Consider the following 21,446-nt stretch of genomic DNA (forward strand, 5'->3'; position numbering starts at 1 on the left):
TAATTTGCGGTGAAGTAATGACACGTATCTGCCAAATCCTCCTCCTGTATCTCCTCCGCTCCCCAGCCCGAATCACAGGAGGACCCATCTCCCTTTATAGCGGTTATTACGGCTGCGGGATAAATGGTCCTTGGGATTGATTTACTTCTTTATTATTACAGGCATTAGGCCAGGGTCGGCAGAAATATTATTTGATGTGTGCCTATGGGTAAGCATTGCTGGCCTTCAGGTGGTATTCCCCTCATCATTGATATCCTTAGAGCAGGGGGGAAACCTTTTTCCTGTTGAGGGCCATTTGGGTATTTATAAAATCATTTGAGGGCCGTACACTACACGGCCGCTGCACTCAATAATATACTGTGCGCGGCAGTGGTGTAGCGTGGGTTGACATCACCCGAGGCAAGGCAATGTATGTCCCTGGTGGTCTAGTTAACCCCTGATGAAGCTCCTGGTGGTCTAGTTACCCCAGTGATGCCCCTGGTAGTCTTGTTAACCCTTAGTGATGTCCCTGGTAGTCTAGTTAGGCCCTGGTGATGCCCTCGGTAGTCTAGTTAACCCTCAGTGATGCCCCTGGTGTTGTAGTTAACCCTTGATGAAGCCCTTGGTGGTCTAGTTACCCCAGTGATGCCCCTGGTAGTCTTGTAAACCCTCAGTGATGCCCTTGGTAGTCTTGTAAACCCTCAGTGATGCCCCTGGTGTTGGAGGTAACCCCCCAGTGATGCCCCTGGTGTTGTAGTTAACCCCCCAGTGATGCCCCTGGTGTTGTAGTTAACCCCCCAGTGATGCCCCTGGTGTTGTAGTTAACCCCCCAGTGATGCCCCTGGTGTTGTAGTTAATCCCCCAGTGATGCCCCTGGTGTTATAGCTAACCCCCCAGTGATGCCCCTGGTGTTGTAGTTAATCCCCCAGTGATACCCCTGGTGTTGTAGGTAACCCCCCAGTGATGCCCCTGGTAGTGTAGTTAGCCCCCCGGTGATGCCCTCAGTAGTTTAGTTAACCCGTGGTGATGCCCCTGTTGTTGTAGTTACCTGTGGTGATGCCCCCCGGTGATGCCCTCAGGGGTGACAAGGTGGAGAGGAGGCGTGGCCTCCTCCAGCACCTCATTTATCATGATTTACGCCTGGTCGCAGGTGTAAATCATGATTCAAATCTACACTAGTACTAGTGGAGCAGAGGACTACTTATAGCTGGACAACACAGTTAAGTAGAATTAATCTGTTAGGAGCAGGGCCTAGAAACACAATAAACACTTTAAATGCTAGATGCAGTACTGAATAAACAGACTGGACAAGGCAAGACACACAGACCACACATGGCAGCACGACAATCACTAATCATGACTAGACCTGAAGCTTTGACTGTCCAAGAACAATAGGAATTATAGTTTTGCAGCAGCTGGAGGGCCGAAGGTTCCCCATCCCTGATTTAAGTTGACACTTCTATAGATAACATAGGATTCACCATTCACAATAGGCATGATCACTGTTTCATCCCCCTCCCTGCAGAGGTCACAGCGCATGCCCTCAACACTGTCCCATAGAAGTCACTGAGTCAGCTCCAGAATACAAGTTCATCCAGCTACTGTAAACCATATCTGTAGATGCTTTTAAACGCAGCTAGAGGCAAGATGGCCGCCACCATAATCATGTACAGACAACAGACTGAAAAAAATGATAATGAGAAAATTAAAAACAGATAAAGAGAATAGAAAATGTATCAGTATCTGGTTTTAATTAGTGATACAATCCCCTTAAATATTTAGATTACAGCAGCAAATTGGAGAATGGCGGTATATAAGTATATTATGACTGTATTATGCTAATATAGCTTGAGAATTGTGAGACATGGGAGGCATATATATGTGTATATATATATATATATATATATGCCCTGAACAGTATTTTTTTTTATAGTGGGCCATCTGTCTGGTCCTTATATATACTATGGGAGGCGACCATAGTGATCTATACGGGAGCGTGCACATCCAGCCTGATTGCTAAGTCGCCTTCTGAACTCATCTGGAAACTCTTGTGCTGGCAGAACTTATTTATTAGAGAATTGAAGGGCTCTCTTATGAATAATTACATTGAGGAACTTGAGTTTTCCTTTGATTATTCATTAGGCCCTAAGTATCTCACAACCAGCAGGAGATCTCGTCAGCAGGCCTCCATTTTTAAGAAGAGAGCATATGCTCCACCGCAGATCTCCGTAGGCCCTGACAGTCTCATGTGCGGCCATTGCTGCTCGGCAATCCTATATGCATTATGGAGTTTCCACCTCCCATGGGTAATAGGCCTGTTGCATAGGGAATAAATCTTAGTAAACCACCAGGAGAGAACAGTAACTAAGAGATCAGTCTGCAAATGGCTTCTAGCAGCTGTTTATTCAGCATTTAGCACTGTCAGGCCATTTCAGACGCCAGTTCACGGAGACGTCTCATTACGGCTTGATTCAGCGCTCTCATCCAGTGCGGCTGTTCCTTGATGTCTTGATTATCACTTGTGGGACGATACAATGCAAAGATGTCATGTGCATATCAAACCACAGAGCAGGTCTGAAAGGGGACTGACAAAGATCCTCCATCTAGTTGACAAAACATGGTTGATCGCTGTTAGGCTACGTTCACACAAAGCAAAAGGGGCGGATTACGCGAGGAAATATTTCCGCCTGAAATCAACTGACGCTGAATTTCGAGCAGAATATAAGCAGAATCCCTGCGTATTCAGCTAGGAAAGTGTTCAGCTTGTAATCAGCTCTTGACAAATTCAGCGCGGAATACTTGAGGAATCCGCGCTGAATCCGCATGCATTCAGCGCTGAAATTCAGCGAGTATTTGGTGAGTAAACTAGACTATACCAGAATATATACTAGAATCCCCCTCCCCCCCTTTTTTCCCCATTTCCGCGCTGATTCAGCGCGTAATTTCCGCTTGTATTACGCTTGTATTCCGCGCTGAAACAGAAAATCAGAGCCCCATTGGTTTGTATAGGCTTCCGCTAGCGGAAGAATGAACATGTTCATTCTTCTGGCGGAAAGCGGATTAGTTCAGTGCGGAAATTCCACCGTGTGAACTGCAGAGCAGAATTTCCATTCAACACAATGGAAATTAGCTCTGCAACTATTTTAACGGCTGAAATTTCAGCGCTGATTCAGCGCAGAAATTCAGCTGCTTTTGCTCTGTGTGAACGAGCCCTTATGTGTCCTGTAAAATTATAAGCAAAATAAAAAGCTCTGGTAAATAGAAGCCCTCAGGCCAGGATCTTCTTACTGATTACAGTCATCCTTTTCTTAAAGGGGTATTTCGGCAAATTTAAGATTTTTTTTATATTTCTTTAGTAAAGTCATATACCTTTATTAAATTAAATGTAATTTTCTTTTACATTCTTAAATTCAGTGACAACAGTAAGGAGAGACATCGCCTCCACTGCCACTAGTGGTTTAGTCCTGGACCCAACACAGTTACATAACACGAGCGATTGTGAGCTTCCCCTGATGTCTATATAATACATGTTAGCATTGGAATAGACATTACACTTGGAGAAGCTGTCTGTGTCACTAGTGTTGCAGCCTCCCCTGATGTCTATATAATACATGTTAGCATTGGAATAGACATTACATTTAGGGAAGCTGTCTGTGTCAGTAGTGTTGCAGCCTCCCCCTATATAATATATGTTACCATTAGAATAGACATGACATGGGAGGGAAGCTGTCTGTGTCACTAGTGCTGCAGCCTACTTTAGCAGAGCGAACGGCGATTGACAGTTACTCCTGCATGCTCTGCAACATTGTGACAGAGCTGCAGCACTGCTGACACAGATAGCTTCTCCAAGTGTAATGTCAATTCTAATGCTAACATGTAATATACAGACATCAGGATGGTTACAGCTCTAGTGAAACAGACAGCTTCCCCTAGCGTAATTTCTATTCTAGTACTAGCATGTATTATATAGACATCAGGGGAGACTGCAGCACTACTGACACAAACAGCTTCCCCTAGTGTAATGTCTTTTCTTATACTAGCATGTATTATATAGATATCAGGGAAGGCCGCAGACTGATTTATTTTTTTTACGTTTTCCTTATAATTTATAGTAAACGTATATGAAACTTCTAGTACAAAGTTATTTAACATTAGTCAAGTAATGTCAAAAATAATTTTTATCCAAAGAACTACCCTTTTTGTTGTAGTTGCTTCTCGGACCACCAATATACAGTATCTTCCATTACAGCTCCTAGAAGGAAGAGACAAAGCGAATTACATAACTTACCTGCTTCTGCTGTTTTCGGCTTCCTGTCCACCATAGGCCGCCACTAGAAGAGGGTTGGAGTTATGCAAGATGGGAATACCCCTTTAATTGCACATCAGTCCGCAACTACTGGTTTTAAAGGGGTTTTCCAGGCTTATAAAATCATGGCCCCTTTCTTCCATAAACAGCACCTCGCTTGTACTCCAGTTGGGTGAGGATTTCCAGGTCAGCTCTATTGAAGTGATTGGAACTGACTTGCAATACCACGAACAACCTGAGGACAGGGGCAGAGCTGTTTTTGCAGGAAAATAGCTGTGCTCTTTTTAAGCCTGGATAACCCCTTTAAACTCACTGGGGGGAATGTATCATTACTTTTTAAGAAATATGGGGCCTGTCCATAAAGTATCCACTTAATATATGATATAATATAAGGCCGTCTGGAAAATAGGGATCCAGCCAAAGGCCATAGACTGTATCCATATTTTCCAGGACTCCTTAGGACTGCATCACAGGAGCTGAGCATGCTAGAGATTCCCTCATCTCCAGTCATCGCCCATCATGTACAGACTGATGAATCAGTTATGTAGTCATCGGCTATGACATTCAGGGACAGTAGTTGACACCTATGGGAGTTGCAGCGGTGACCACGTTGATTGTTGCCCAGCATGACTGATAGGACAAGGCGCTCTTTCAGTTTTAGATAAATTTGTACTGTGAGCCGGTCTGTGTCTGTACACGTGGACTCCCTGCCATGATTTACAATTATAATTATCCGAAGCCCAAGGGTTACGCCGCTCATTTCAGCAAATAACTTCTGCTCAGCACCTTTCGAGATGCTTTATTTAATAAGGAAGTGATGGAGCGGAGGGGATCGGTGGAGCCGGGCTGCGGCAGATGCTGGTGCTATGTGAGCGCTCACGCCTGGCACAGCTGCCTTACTGCTGCAGGTACAGCTGCTGAGCACACGCTCCGCTTCTCACCTCCGAGCTCAGTGCATTTATTTACAGCGTGTTATAAAGAGCTCTGCTGTCCATCATCAGTGAATGACGTGCTGCTTTCTTTATTGCAGGTTGCTATAATAGCCGGGAACTTTGAGCTTGCCGAGTTTATTAAAAATCACAAAGAAACTGATATTGGTAAGTAATCACATATGTGATTGTATCATTGGATTCAATGTATAATGTGGTCTAATGCTTAAACCATCTTTGTTCAGGCTTCTGTCTCAGTATACAGAGCTCCTGTTTGTCAAAAGTTTTTTTTATAACGACAAGTACACTTTAAGCTTATATTCTGGACATTCTTATTTTACCGTATAAAGGATTTCTTGGTGGCCTCTCCCCTCAAAAATTCATGTTATTGTTGGTGGATAGTGCCGTAGGGGTGGGTCTTAACAGGCATAGTGCCCCATATCTCCACCCACATTGGTGTTGTAGGCCCCGTCCCCTCCTTGACTAGGCTCCGCCCTCTCCACAGCCATTGGAATGGGCCGACCTAGAGGCCTAAGCTCCACCCCCTCTGATCCGGCTGTCACAGAGAGAGTGGGGGCTATGCCTTCTGATGACCTAGTGTAGGGTGCCGGGGCCTACCCCACCAATGTGGGCTAAGATATGGGGCACCACAGACGTTAAGCCCCACGGCACTGTCCACCAACAATAACTTGCATTTTTGAGAGGAGAGATCACCAAGAAATCCTTTAGGCTATGTTCACACTCTGTATTAGACCAGCCGTTCCGTGACCCGGCCGGGATGATCCCGGCAGTACCAGCAGGATGATCTTTCTGGCCGTAGTGTTCTGATTCGGGCGCTACAGCACGCACTCGCATCAGAATTTGCCACTGCACACAATGAAGTAAGCGTCCAGAGCCGCTTGCTTCATTGTGTGAACTGAAAGGGTTTCTACGGCCGCAATTCACTGAATTGCGGCCACAGAAAACTGACATGTCAGTTATTTGCGGGTCTGCATGGGATCCCGGCCGGAGCGTATACAATGTGTATACGCTCCGGCCGGGATCCCATTGAAGTAGAGGCAGTGTTCACAGGCGCATAAAGTACGGCCGTTGTTGCCGATGGTAATAACGGCTGTACTTTTATGTAGTGTTAACATAGCCTAAATTGGTAAGATATGGAATGTCCAGAAAAAAAGCTTTAGAATGGTGCTGAGATCTCCTGATATGAAAAGAGGGTGACAATATCACTTATAGGCAAGGGCTACATGGACATCGCTAACTAACTATATATATATATATATATATATATATATATATCTTGCTGCATGATTATTGAGCTGTGTAATAGGCCCTTAGGTTCTGGGTATTCAGTTCCCTATCGACCTGTAGGCGTCTGAACACCCAGATCCTGACTAATTAAAACTTTAGACATGTCTCTTGGTTATTTAAAAAAAAAAAAAAAGTTTATTTTTGAAGTGACAGCGCCCATTTTAGTAACCTGTCATAACTTTTAAGCTGCCTAATACACGAGACGTCAGGGTGGTCCCCTGCCACTTCTCCCCACCACACCAGCCTTGATTGATGGATCTGTCCCTGTTTTGGTATAGGGGGGAGATCCGTCAATCAAGGCTGGCTGGGTAGGCAGATGACACCAAGGACCGCCCTTATGACTAGTTGTTCAGGCAGCGTCAAAGTGATGACAGGTTCCCCTTAAAATTCTCTAAGCTGCAGTATCAAACACCCACGAAAAATATGGAGATGCACCTGGCAAACAATGTCAGCTAAAAGCTAATGGTGCTGCAATCCTGACCTGTATTGATCAGATGGTCTTTTTGTAAAGCTGAACAATACCCTTAAAGTTTAGAATAAAGTCAGTGATCTCCAGTGATCAAACCGTTATCAATGTATTGCAGGGCATTTGTCTCTCACTGCTGTTATTGAGCCCCTGAAAGTCCCCTCCAGCTATTTCTCATTCTCTCCATTTCAGGGGACAGGACCGGAGCTGAGCTGTTTGCCAGTTGTACTCACACAATTTCTTGCCTACCCCATCACAGCACAACACTCAATCCTTACTGCTATGCCACGATAGTGCTGGTGAACGTGCGCTGAACAGGCTGGCACTGTAGGTTGAGTTACACAGTGCTAGAGATGGCAAGTAGAGGGAAGATGAGGTTACTGATGCTCAGAATTTGCAAGCTGTTTTGTCAGCAGAAATGCAAGGAAGGGGTTACACTAAGCTATGAGCTGAGGTGTTGCTGAGACACTAAAGGGAGGGGGAGATTGCACTGCAGCACTGTGGGTGTATAATAGTAGGCACTCTGGTATTTTCACAAGGGACGGCTGCTTTATGGGTGTAAGAGATTAGAGGAAAGCCTTGATTTACCTTTAAGGAACAGTGTAGATCACAGGGGTGTAGCTAGAAATGGCTGGGCCCCATAGCAAACTTTTGATTGCCCCCCTCTCTCCTATCCCGACTGACCACTTAGTAGTCATAACTGCAAACACTCGTCAGGAAGGAGTGCTTTCATTTAAAGGGACATTTGCAAATCTTGGGAGGCTCACTCGTGACCTGGTGCTGCAAATTTTGACAGCTCAGGGGGCTTAGTGCATTGCAGGAGCAGGCCCCGGGGCCCCTTATGCAACAGGCCCCATAGGAACTAGTAATAGTTACTCCCCTGGTAGATCATCTTCAGCAGACAGACTGGCTCAGCATACAGGTACAAAGTCCAGACTTTCTTTCCTCCACAGAGCACATGGTAAACCTCACCCTACTTTGTGTGCTTTGTCCTGTTCCATCTGTTACTAGAGACAAAAATATCCTGACAACAGGCAGTGGACAGCAGTTTGCAGGGAATGGAGACACCTAGTGGCCACGACTTTACAGCTGTTTTTCTGGGGTAGGAGGTCATTTTCTGCTTAATGAAGTCATTTACAAATATGTTACAGATCACATAGACTATTACATGGAGGGAGGAGGAAACGACGGGGACCATTTAGGATGTAGCAGCAGATACCTGGGTTAACAATAGTAGGGCCATATACGTTTGGGAGCAGGCTTTGCTCCTTTCTACCGTACAGATGGCGCAGACTTTATTGGAAGTGTGACGGGCACGCCAGGATTCTGTAGCCCTGTCTGTATAAGTGTCAGGTTTTTAATGCACAACAACTAAATTCTGTACTAGAACATATGAGAAATAAGGGGGAGTCTAGAAGCGGCGTCCATATTGAGAGGTTAGGGGGGGAGGCTGGTTGCGCTGACTGGCAGCAGAGAATATGGCTTCTCCCTGTTACATTGGCTGAACACTCTGTTCTGTATTCCTTGTCCAAATCCACTCACCAGCGAGCATGCAGTGCCAGGCTGCCCATCTACACAGATGCTGTCCTGTCCCCGTATACTAACAGTACTACATCACAGGCTGCACCCTGTCAGCACACACATCTCTATTATCTGAAAAACAAAGATTTTCCTGTGTTTGTTCCTTGCTTATTTACCATTTCTTATATATTAGTGACATATACCACAGCGCTGTACACAGATAGTGATCAGTCTCCTGTGGGTTCACAGGGCCACACACTTACTAGGGTTGAGCTGTAGAAAACTAAGCAAACTTCATCGAAGTGTTCTGCATGGTGGCTCAGCAGGTCCATAGTGTTCTAAATGGTGGCTCAGCAAATCCATAGTGTTCTGCATGGTGGCTCAGCAAATCCATAGTGTTCTGCATGGTGGCTCAGCAGGTTCATAGTGTTCTGCACGGTGGCTCAGCAGGTCCATAGTGTTCTGCATGGTGGCTCAGCAAATCCATAGTGTTCTGCATGGTGGCTCAGCAGGTTTATAGTGTTCTACATGGTTGCTCAGCAGGTTCATAGTGTTCTGCATGGTGGCTCAGCAGGTTCATAGTGTCCTGCATGGTGGCTCAGCAGGTTCATAGTGTTCTGCATGGTGGCTCAGCAGGTTCATAGTGTGCTGCATGGTGGCTCAGCAGGTTCATAGTGTTCTGCATGGTGGCTCAGCAAATCCATAGTGTTTTGCATGGTGGCTCAGCAGGTTCATAGTGTTCTACATGGTGGCTCAGCAGGTCCATAGTGTTCTGCATGGTGGCTCAGCAGGTTTATAGTGTTCTACATGGTTGCTCAGCAGGTCCATAGTGTTCTGCATGGTGGCTCAGCAGGTTCATAGTGTGCTGCATGGTGGCTCAGCAGGTTCATAGTATTCTGCATGGTCGCTCAGCAGGTTTATAGTGTCCTGCATGGTGGTTCAGCAGGTTTATAGTGTCCTGCATGGTGGCTCAGCGGGTCCATAGTGTTCTGCATGGTGGCTCAGCAGGTCCATAGTGTTCTGCATGGTGGCTCAGCAGGTTTATAGTGTTCTACATGGTTGCTCAGCAGGTCCATAGTGTTCTGCATGGTGGCTCAGCAGGTTCATAGTGTTCTGCATGGTGGCTCAGCAGGTTTATAGTGTCCTGCATGGTGGCTCAGCAGGTTTATAGTGTCCTGCATGGTGGCTCAGTGGGTCCATAGTGTTCTGCATGGTGGCTCAGCTGGTTCATAGTGTTCTGCATTTTGGCTCATTGGGTTCATAATGTTAGTGGGTTCATAGCACACTAGTGGTACCATGGTGATTCAACAGATTCATGGCATGTTGTGTAGTGGCTCTGTAGATTTATAGCATGCTGCATCGTGGCTCCTTGGTTTTATAGTGACCTGCATGATGGCTCAGTGGTTGGCACTATTGCAGCACTGGGGTCCTGGGTTCATGTGTGACAGAGGGCCGCGTCTGCATGAAGTTTATATGCCCTTCCTGTGTGCAGGGTTTCCTTCCATACTCCATACAGAATATATGGTGTATATAGGGGTGCATTTAAAGTGGATAAGTGGATAAGCTGGCCATACATTTGGTCAGCAGTTTAGCCATTCTGCAACCTTGTTTTCTATAAATGAATCTGGGACCTGGCAGTTACCGCCAAATGGAATTAGCAAAATTAGCATCTACATCATATGTAGGCTGCTGTATAGCAAAGCAGTAATACATGCACCATCCTATGTACTAGAGACTCCTGACCACCACAAGTACAAGATTGGCATCACCACCACCACCACGGTATCTGTATGCAAAAGCGAGAACCATGCAAGAACTGTTCATTATGATGCTGCCGGGCACGCCTGCGCTCCATACCCTGGGTATTTGGACATCTACTATTGATCGCAGTCTCATAACTGAGCCGTATTTCATGTGCTCGGTGCCAGTGGTTTACGTTTAATTGCTCTTGCTGTTCCTTTCCAATTCTCCATGGAGCTCAGATCTTGCTGGAGAATGCCAAGGATGGAAAATGTTTATTTGGCGTTTTAATAATGAACACGTCGTATTAAAAATAGTTGCTGGATCATCAGATTACTAGATGACAGCGGATTCCTGCAGGGAGTGCGCTTGAAGGAAATCTTTGGGAGCTGGTGAGATAACATGGACGCGAGGGGCCGCAGTGTGCTCAGACAGAGCTTGTTAATGGAGGACCTCCATTACATGCTCCAATAACCTGTCACCACTCACTCCATCATAAAGTAACACTGGAGAGTGTATAGATCCTGGGGATCCTGTGCTGTATATGGGGGTGAAGTTCAGTGGGCGTTTTCTTGTGAACTGGAAAGCTGAAAGTGCTACCCAGAACAAGATTTAAAGGGTTATTCTATTATATAAAGTGCTGGCTTATCAGTAGGTTATGACATCACTTTATGATCAGAGATGGTCCCAGAGGTCGGAAGATCCTGAAAATGAAGGGGGACACCGTTCTGTATTATCTCTGTGCAGGGGAACCCCAGCGTAGCCCCATAAAAGTCAATAGGACTAGCTGCAGTACCCTGTATGTCCAGTTGGCTTTCCCCCGAGCACCGCTAATATTACTCTATAGATGCTATGCCCACTGTAGACCACTAAAGATATTAGATATATTAGGAATACAATCCATAACCCCAAAACTCAAAACAGAAAGTGGTGGGGTGTATTGCACTTGTTGATGGTCACTGTCATTTTAACAAACTTTACCTCAATGGTACAAGAAAATTTTGGAAACTTATCATTACTTCTCTCCGCTATACTGTCTTTCACTCTAGAGAAAAAAATAACAGCTGGCTTCATTTGTTTTCACAAGATGGACTAGCAGCTCACTGACAGATCAGGTTATGTACTGCCCATGGAGATGGGAGAGAGTGCATGAGGCAACTGAGTCTGCAAGGGGACTACACAAGAGCTTACTGTGAGTTATCGATCCCACACCTTCGGTCACAGCTTAGACTGCTGAATACTGTTCTATCATGTCCTCCATGCTGCTGCTGCTGCTTCTTCTAAGGTTATGAAAGATGACATTGAATTCTTAGGTTCCTCCATCTCCAAGATTCTCCTCTGCCGTGTAAGTGCAGTTTATGGAGACATCTGAGGCGTTAGCTCAGTGACAACTAAAAACTGCAGAGCAGAAATCTTATATAAAATGCCATATGCAAGTTATATAGTGGCATTCTCTGCATCTGATTCCCCGCCACTGCAGTTGGATGCAGTCCTAAGGAGTCCTGGAAAATAGAGATATATCCAATGGCTTTAAAGGTTTTGCCTTGCAAATTGTACTCAGTAAATCAGACAGATCCTCTATAGATCAGGAAAAACTGGAACTACAGAACTAGATATTGCCTATTACATACACATTATAGCGCCCCCTGCCTTGGCTTCTCTGTCATTGCACCTAATGTGTTCGGTTCGGCTAGCTCTGCAGATAGTGAGGATCAGTTTGCTGTGACTAGTTTGCATGTGTGACCACCAGTAGTGGACACAAGTCATGGATCCAGGATAAGGAATAAGAGTCAGACCACTGGGTTCTCCAGAACGAGACACAAATGTGTGTTGTGTGAATAAAGCTGCAGAAGTTGAATGAATGGAGCGGCGGTGCACACACTGTACACGACTGAGCCATGTAAAGGCCCCCATAGGCTGCTGGGTTCATGGTTACACTATGTAAGAATCAGTCGTTATCAGTCAGTGATCCCCATTGTGTGTTTTCCCATCAGACCAGACATTACAATCTAGCCCCTTTCTGCAGCCGCCATCATTCGCTCCCCTGCACCCAGTCTGATTTAGCAATACAAACACCAGTATGAATTATTTATTAGAATTGTGAGGTTTTATTCTGTTTTACTACATGAACCGTACTTTTCTCTCGCCGTTGTCCCCAGCTTTCTTGTTATAAATATTGAACATGTAAAAAAAAGAAAAAATATACAAATTACATCTCGTGCAATCCGCGTTACACCAGGAAACCTGGCGGCTGCTTTGTACTCTGCATTTTACAGTCAACCAGGTCTCCTATACAGACATATAGAAATACATATACTGTGCGCCTATAACCTAAGATAACACAAGCCTCACATTCATGAGATTCCTTTTTCATCATCCAATAACCCGGGAATCTTTATCATCCAGTGCTTGTTTCCAGCACAGAAAAGCGGTATAATATGAAATAGCTTAGAGGGGTTATCCAGGACTAGAAAAACATAGTCACTTTCTTCCAGAAACCGCACCACTCCTTCCTAAGTTTGGGTGTGGCTTTTTTAGCTCAGTTCCATTCCACTGGGTTCCATTGTATCTATCTATCTATCTATCTATCTATCTATCTATCTATCTATCTATCTATCTATCTATCTCCTATCTATCTATCTATCTATCTCCTATCTATCTATCTATCTCCTATCTATCTATCTATCTATCTATCTATCTATAATATAGAAGTGAGTGGCATTACAAGTCCCAATGAGGTGGGTGCCAGCCGACTTGGTTCTGACCACGCACCTTGATCAATAGAATAAACAATGATCAGCGGCACACCAATAACGTGGAAAAACATGATGATTTATTGTTCAAAAAGTCAGAACATTCAACATGTGCATCACAGCATAGCACGATATATGTGCAATGCTGTGCTGCACATTTTGAATGTTCTGACTTTTTGAATAAATCACGTTTTTCCACATTATTGGTGTGCCGCTGATCATTGTTTATTCTATCTCCTATCTCTCTCTCTATCCATCTCATATCTATCTATCTCTCTGTCTGTCTATCCATCCATGCCTATGATTCTCACTCTCCTCCCGCATTGAGCCGCCTGCCCCCCTCCCAGTATAATTAGTTGTGGTTCTCTTCAATGTATTTTATAGTTTTAGGGTAAGTAATGGATTAAAATCCAGTGGGGGGGAAGAAGTTAATCCCTTACTGCATCCATCCAGCTGTCTGTGAGTAAATGAGCACAGAAGGTTTAGAAAGCATGTGCTAAGCCTGGCATTCCTACTATGGCTGCTAAAAGATGGATAGCCAAAACCAAGGTGCTGACGGACCGTACCCAGGATGTGCTCCCGCACCCCGCAGCTAAGACTGGACACCTTACAAGATGATACCCCGTCTGTCCGGAGAACCCCACTCAGGCGGCCATATTCTGGTAGGGGGGTCCCTGTGAAGCAGAGCTTGACCGTATGGATTAGGTGACATGGGCTGTTCTTCCTCGTGTAAGAAAGGTTTGTCTCCTCGTCCAGAAGCTTTGTTTCGGTGTGTGAGCGGCCGTGTGTGTGTGTACGACTTTGTGTAGTTGATCCGCAGACTCACAAATTCTTGGATACTGTTGCTAGGTTTCTAGCTGGGAATCCTCTATTCCTGTATACAGGAATGTATGTGCGCTGGGCTGGGTGTCTCTGCAAAACATCTTCTCGCTCTACAGATTTTTTTCTGTAAATTTTTTTTTTTTTAAATGTTTCTATATTTATAAGGCCTGCGGTAATTTGTGCAATCTGTCAGGGCGGAGCGGAGGGCTCAGCCGTAGGATGCAGATTACAGGAGTAGGAGATTGTATGGCATTATATATGTGGCTCATGTTTCTAAGGCGGCCTGTGCACACCAGATCCTCATTCATGCTTACTCCTCATAACTGTGATGTAGTGTAAAAGCCTATACTAGGCCTCATTCACACTACCACGTGTTGGCTGCGTATACCGTCCAGTAGGAGAACGGGCAGGATACAGAACCCGTGGTATTCTATGGAGGTGTTCACATTAGGGAGATTCTGCACAAATGTTTTTTGTTTTTTTTCCCCCTTTCACTATTTGTATGTTTTGACACATTGTATCTCTCCCCCTGTAAAAGCTCTAATTTTAGTCTTGTGGAGGCTAGGGTCACATGTGGCAGATTTGCTGCCATAAAGCAAAAAAAGTGGCTGAAAATTCAAACATTTCAATCGCAAATGCTATGTAAATTTTGTTTAGCCGTGATGGGGAACCTCAGACCTCTAGTTATTGCAAAACTACTATTCCCATCATGCCTGGACAGCCGAAGCTTTAGCTTTGATGGGAAATGTAGTTTTGCAACAGCTGTAGGTCTGCGAGTTCCCCTTCCTTGTTATATTGGATCCTCTCCTGATAACAAGTGCAGACCTTTACAAGCGTCGCTCATTCACTGACAAGGATTTTTTTGGGGTGCTTAATTAAATTTTTCCTGTTAAAAGCGGCTAAAACACCATGGGGGACATGTATCAAGCTGAAAAAGCATATTTATATTCACAAATGGCCGTTTTGCAAATAAAATATTCGCATCTGGCGACTTTCCGCCAGGTACACCAGGGGGGCGGGGAGGGGGGCAGAACGGGGAGCGCGGACTCAGAGTCCGTGCTATTCATTATTAGATTAACAAAAAAATAAGCAGAAAACCTACTCCTGCCGCGCGCATGAGGCAGTCCGCCTCTACATCAATCTTCGTACCGTTGCAGAAAATGCCGGACTTAATAAATGTCCCCCAATGTGTATTTACAGACTTAGGGGGCATTCACACATTCCTTGCACAGTCTGTAAATATGGACATTATCATTATCATTTATTATCATGCGGGAAGTTCCAAAACTGTTTAAGGCTTCACGCCACTGTACTGAGATGCTGTGTCAGTACAGTAGCGCAAATATTTAGACAGTTTGGAGCTCCTGCATCATAATGAATGATGACACCGTGAGTTCCAGATTCTGGGCCCTAGCACATTGTCCATATTTACGTGCAAGGAACGAATGAATTCACCTTACATTCGACCAATCATATTCAATCAACCATGGATTGTTCTTGTGACCCTTCCATCATGTCGGTCACACATCCCCTTTCATAGAAATTGCATAAAAGTTACGATCAGCTAATGAATGAGCATTTTCTTGGTCATCGTGTTACACAGGTCAGTTATCGGGAACACACATTTCTATGAACGTTTATTCACCCCATATTTGCAACTACAGATAGGTTAGTAATCCCTTCACTGTGGCTGCAGATGTTTCAGGTAATTCCACGCAGAAAATCTGCAGTAAATACGCCATGTAACCCTACCCTAAATCTGCCCATATATATCATATAGCAGACAGCTGCCCCTCCGGATCTAGCTCGACGTGTATTCTAAACAGGGAGAAGTGAGAAAGCCGCCGCCTGACACACGCCAGATGCTTAAAGTGACACTGTCACCCCCTTTTTGCATTCTGACATCTTTACACAGGTGTAAAGGGTAAATTTAGCGTTTTTCATACCTTATTTCATATCATACGTCATGGTGCTTGTTCAAGTAAAAAGTGTCCTTTTATCAACTGCAGATTGTATTAAGTGGGCGTGGCCTCGTGGCATTAGCGCCACTTAGCCCCGCCCACAACGGCACCTTGGCCCCTCCCGCTTGACGCCCATTGGTTGGCCGATGTAAATTAAGAAGTTTGAAATCGACATCCCACATAGATGGTCGGCCAATGTTGCCGAAATTCTTGGGTTTGACCAGGAATGACTAGTTTAAACAGGGGGAATGTAATGTACTGTATTTGGGGAGATTTATCAAACATGGCGTACAGTGAAACTGGCTCAGTTGCCCCTAGCAACCAATCAGATTCCACCTTTCATTTTCCAAAGAGTCTGTGAGGAATGAAAGGTGGAATCTGATTGGTTGCTAGGGGAAACTGAGCCAGTTTCACTTTACACCATGTTTGATGTGGAAATGGTTCTATTGCTTCAACTATTGGTAGCGTAATGTGTAACTATGGTCCACTATGGACTCATTGTGGATTTTGGCTTTCCTATTGTGAGGACAGTCAAGAATAAAATTGCATTGTATTTACAACATATAATGACATAGGAATTCCAGATACCCAATGCAGGCAGAGCAGACTACAGGCACAAGATATGTATATTGGTATTTTGCTATGTTGCAAATAAAGGGTTAAAGTGAATGCACCATCAGATACATGTTAGTTTTTTTTTAAACATGAGCTGATACGATCATTGCCGTGATGCTGGTGGCGCCTTCCGTTTATTGAAACGCTGTCCAGTTACTGAAGTCGGCAACATTTTTTTGTTGTGTACCAACCTGGCTCTATGTACTGTAGACCGGATTCGGCACCACCCAGTGTGACGCGGCTCCATTGATTCCGCTAAAATCAGGCTGCGTTTTAAGAGAAGGACCGTGCTGCCTGCATGCTGAACAATAAGAAGTTTTAAAGAGAAACTCCGGAGAAAAGGGTTTTCAAATAAATTTGTGTCAAAATTATATAGACTTATAATTTACTTCTATTTAAAAGTCTCAAGTCTTCCAGTACTTATCAGCTGCTGTATGTCCTGCAGGAAGTGATGTATACTTTCCAGTGTGACACAGTGCTTTCTATGGGGATTTGCTGCTCCTCTGGACAGTTCCTGACATGGACAGAGATGGCAGCAGAGAGCACCGTGTCAGAGTGGAAGGAATACACCACTTCCTGCAGGACATACAGCAGCAGCAAGTACTGGAAGACTTCAAATTTAATGAAGATTTATTTTATGTGAGGTTGCAGTCGAACATTCTTCTCCATTCACTTACATGAGAGGCAGAGTTGTGGATTTCAGGCATCAGGAGTTTTTCATTTTATCAGAAGTATATATATATATATATATATATATATATATATAAATAGAAATCCGCTCAGCTGCCCAGACTCAGTGTGGCCCTATATGTTCCTCTAATGTAAGGTCTGGTGAGTGCACACACCTTGCATGGCTTCTCTTCACCATGCGGCGGCTCCAGGCTATAAAATCCCACGACTTGAAATACAAATAATGACTGTAACTCCTAATGTGGCTCCGGCGACATGATACGCAATGACAAAAAACATCTGCTTCCCGAGACGCACAGGCGAGCAGTTTTCCGCTTTGAGCCTTCTATCTGATGGAAGAAGAACATGTTTAAAATTAGCTGAGTATTATCCACACTTGCCCTGGATTCCTATTAACCCCTGCCCTGCTGCCTGCGTACATGGCCACTCTTCATTGGCGCCATCCTCCGGCCGATGGCCAGGCTCTGGGGGTGATACAGGATTTCTCTATCTTTTCTGCTCAGTCCTCCGCTCTCAGGCCGGGGGCAGGTCATTCCTAGCGCCCGCAGGGTTAATACTTATAACTACAAGAATTGTTTACAGCTGGGCAAACAATTTGGTTCTATCTAATGTGGCAGAAAACTCTTCGGAGGAAGATGTAACCCAAGGATATGGAAGTTCTGGGTTGGCCTGAAGTTCCAATGGTTGCCATGGCATCACAAATTATGTGGTAATCACGCTCGAAATAGTCTGAGGCTGCAACCTCATGAGATTATATGCATTATTGTGCAGCGCATGGTAGCGTATGGAGAGATGGCTTGTGTCCTCCATATTCTGCTAGTCTGAGGACCCCAGTCGGTCACTGGAGGGATTGTGGCAATTCTTTAGGGAGACCGGACATTTTCCTTTAGGTTCGACATAAGCCTCTTCAAGGGGTACTCTAGCAAAAATCTTTTTCTTTCAAATCAACTTTAAGAAAGTTATATAGATTTGTAATTTTCTTCTATTAAAAAATCTCAAGTCTCCCAGTACTTATCAGCTGCTGTATGTCCTGTGGGAAGTAGTGTATCCTTTCCAGTCTGGCACAGTGCTCTCTGCTGCCACCTCTGTCCATGTCAGGAACTGTCCACATTTCTAGCAAATCCACATAGAGAACTTATCCTGCTCTGGACAGTTCTTGACATGGACAGAGGAGGCAGCAGAGAGCACTGGAAAGAATACACCACTTCCTGCAGAGCATACAGCAGCTGATAAGTACTGGAAGACTAGATTTTTAAATAGAAGTAAATTACAAACTTTCTGAAGCCCGTTGATCTGAAAGAAAAAGATTTTTATCGGCGTACCCCTTTATAACCATCAAAAACAATGGCAGATGGTGTTATGATTTATTAGAAAACCTATGCAATGCTTGGCCTCAGCGTGATGATTCCAGCCAAGCTCACCAGCCGCCAATGTGATATCTCCCTAAAACTTCTCGTCCATGCATGCGCTGTTGGCCCATAAAACCTGGCTTGGAACTTGTAGTCACAAAGGGATACTCCAATGTACAATGCTTTCCCCTGATCCACAGTATAAGTGTGTGTGATCCCAGGGGGATCTGCTGACTGCCGGACCCCCTGCAATCTACATATTGGGCACCCGAGTCTCACCTTGAAATGGAGCAGGTCACACATTCATGCCACAGCTCTATTCATTGGGAAGTTGCAGATGAAAGCCCAGCTATGTATTTGACCAATCGCTCCATAGAAATATAATAAGTCAGTGTCCTGCATACACTACTCCATTCAGAAGTGCCTGTTTTCAGGATCACAGGAGGTCTCTGCACTTAGACTGCCTATAGTGAGACACTTATCCCCTATCTACAGGATAAATATTAAAAGTTGGAATACCTCTTTAAATGAGTACTGTGTGGAATAATGTTTTTCCTACAAATCAGCTGATGCCAGAAAATTATACAGATTTTGTAACTTCTATTTCAAAATTTCCAGTCTTCCAGTACTTATCAGCTGCTGGATGTCCTGCAGGAAGTGGTGTATTCTTTCCAGTCTGACACCGTGCTCTCTGCTGCCACCTCTGTCCATGTCGGGAACTGTCAGGGACAGAGGTGGTTGTCCTAAGTAGAAGAAATCAGCTCACTGCCCTGAGACCTATCCATCCAGGTCTGACAGAGGGAGTGGTATGATGGCGCTAAGAGGGATAGTAACAAGCCAAGTGTGTGATCTGGAAACTGCACAAGTGTAAGTGAACTAACCCTCCTGCTGTGTAACAGGAAAGTTCAAGACTAGTGAAGCTCCTCCTGTGCAACAGAGTGGAAGAATAGGATTAAGCTTATTCTGCAGCCATCAAGCATCGCATATGTTACCAATCATGAAGAGTCGTTCCTTTAAAGAGACAGAACCCCTTTCTGACAGGGACTTGGACTAGAACAGTGTCATCCATCTGGTGACTTGGGACCATGTGCGTGCGTGCAGAGGGTTCTGTTTTGGTGCATGTTCACATCTGTGGGTAGTCTTGCATCCATGAAAGGTTTTAGCGTATCCAGGATAATCCACGAAAGTACAGATCAGTATATATACTTAGTGAGTGGTTTATGTGGAGCAGAGGGTGACCCATCAGGACATGTACCAGCCCATAATGACTGTGGGGCAGTTAGGGTATTATCAGGTATATGACCCCGGTGTGAGGAGCACTCATTTATATAAAGGTCAGCAAAGTACAAGCTCCATGTACTGTAGGATGATAAACAGACACCATATACAGACTATACTGTGCTAGGAGAGAGCTACATTTATTGTATTTTCTGCTTCTTTGCTGCACAGGGCTACCTCTGAGAGTGGTCCTGGTGTGAGAGTCGCAGTGCAAAGCATTGAGAGGTGAGGAAGAGATAGGTTCAGGTCCAGGTAAAGGTATAGGGAGAGGTCCAGGTAGAGGTTCAGGTCCAGGTATGGGTAGAGGTCTGGGCAGGCAGCACAAGGTCATAGTCACCAGGCCAAACACTGGAGAGGCAATATGGTACAGAGGATTAGGCAGAGACTTTGCCCAGCCTATGTATTTATAGATGGGGCACGAAGGCGGTTGGCTGGGGACAAGTTTTGGGCGTGCATACTGGCTCCTTAAGAACCAGGAGGGAGTGCATGCGTACCCCACAAAGAAACAGGCAGGAGGGGGAGACCCAGGTGAAATGGCAGCCATGGGAGGTAAACATGAGGGAGCCACACACTGATGGGGACCAGACATCACCATTACCACATACATATTATATAGGGAGACCCCCATACACATTATATAGGGGACCACGTATACATTATATAGGGAGACCCCCGTACAAATTATATAGGGAGACCCCATACACATTATATAGGGAGGCCCCCAATATACATTATATAGGGATGCACCCATGCACATCATATAGGAAGACCCCCATACATATTATATAGGGAGGCCCCCATACACATTATATAGGGAGACCCCCATACATATTATATAGGATGACCCCCATACACATTATATAGGGGGCCACATACATATTATATAGGGAGGCCCCCATACACATTATAAAGGGAGGTCACATACACATTATATAGGGAGACCTCCATATACATTATATAGTGGGGGCCACATACACATTATATAGGGGGCCACATACATATTATATAGGGAGGCCCCCATACACATTATAAAGGGAGGTCACATACACATTATATAGGGAGACCTCCATATACATTATATAGTGGGGGCCACATACACATTATATAGGGAGACCCCCATACACATTATATGAGGGGGGGGGGCACATACACATTATATAGGGAGACCCCATACACATAATATAAAGGGCCCCCATCTATATTGTGCGGGGAGGCCTTATGCACATTATATAGGGAGGCCCTCCATACACATTATATAGGGGGCCCCCAATCACCAGCCTTACATAGCGTATTCATAGCATACGTATACAGCTGATACTAACGCCTTGTATATTTACCACATAAGTCGTGACGCTCTCACCGCCCTTATTTTAGTGCCTTTTCGCAGATCCTGGTGATAATGGCCTTTGCCAAGTCAGCCTGAGAAGATATACACTTAAAGGTTACACGAGACGTTCAGGCTTAATTAGTTCTTAAAATAACAAAATCTTTGCTGAATCGGAATAATGGGCTGATAAACAGGGCTCCTAGGAGCCGCCAAGATCTGTCATGTACAGTATAGATCAGCTTCATAACTATCTATAACTTATAATACACAAATCACAGATCAGTCATCTTATATGTCAGCCAGTGTTCCCCAATCTGTTCTCAAACTACAACTCCCATCAGGCCCTGATAGCCAAAAGCATCTGAGGATGCGGCAGGTATACCACAAGCCACTGTGATAAAT

The 21,446-nt window shown here is 44.8% G+C and overlaps 1 protein-coding gene across 10 annotated transcripts in view; it reads left to right on the top strand.

Moving 5' to 3' along the window:
* The window catches only part of SHANK2 (SH3 and multiple ankyrin repeat domains 2), a 412,049-nt gene that overhangs the window by 142,579 nt on the left and 248,024 nt on the right, over window positions 1–21,446 (top strand). For all 10 annotated transcript variants that reach the window (XM_069965179.1, XM_069965178.1, XM_069965182.1 and 7 more), the window contains exon 10: window positions 5,316–5,382. In XM_069965179.1, coding sequence (XP_069821280.1) covers window positions 5,316–5,382 — 67 coding nt within the window. The remainder of the gene's footprint in view (window positions 1–5,315; window positions 5,383–21,446) is intronic.

The sequence above is a fragment of the Dendropsophus ebraccatus genome, chromosome 4, assembly GCF_027789765.1.
Source record: "Dendropsophus ebraccatus isolate aDenEbr1 chromosome 4, aDenEbr1.pat, whole genome shotgun sequence".
Classification (NCBI taxonomy): domain Eukaryota; kingdom Metazoa; phylum Chordata; class Amphibia; order Anura; family Hylidae; genus Dendropsophus; species Dendropsophus ebraccatus.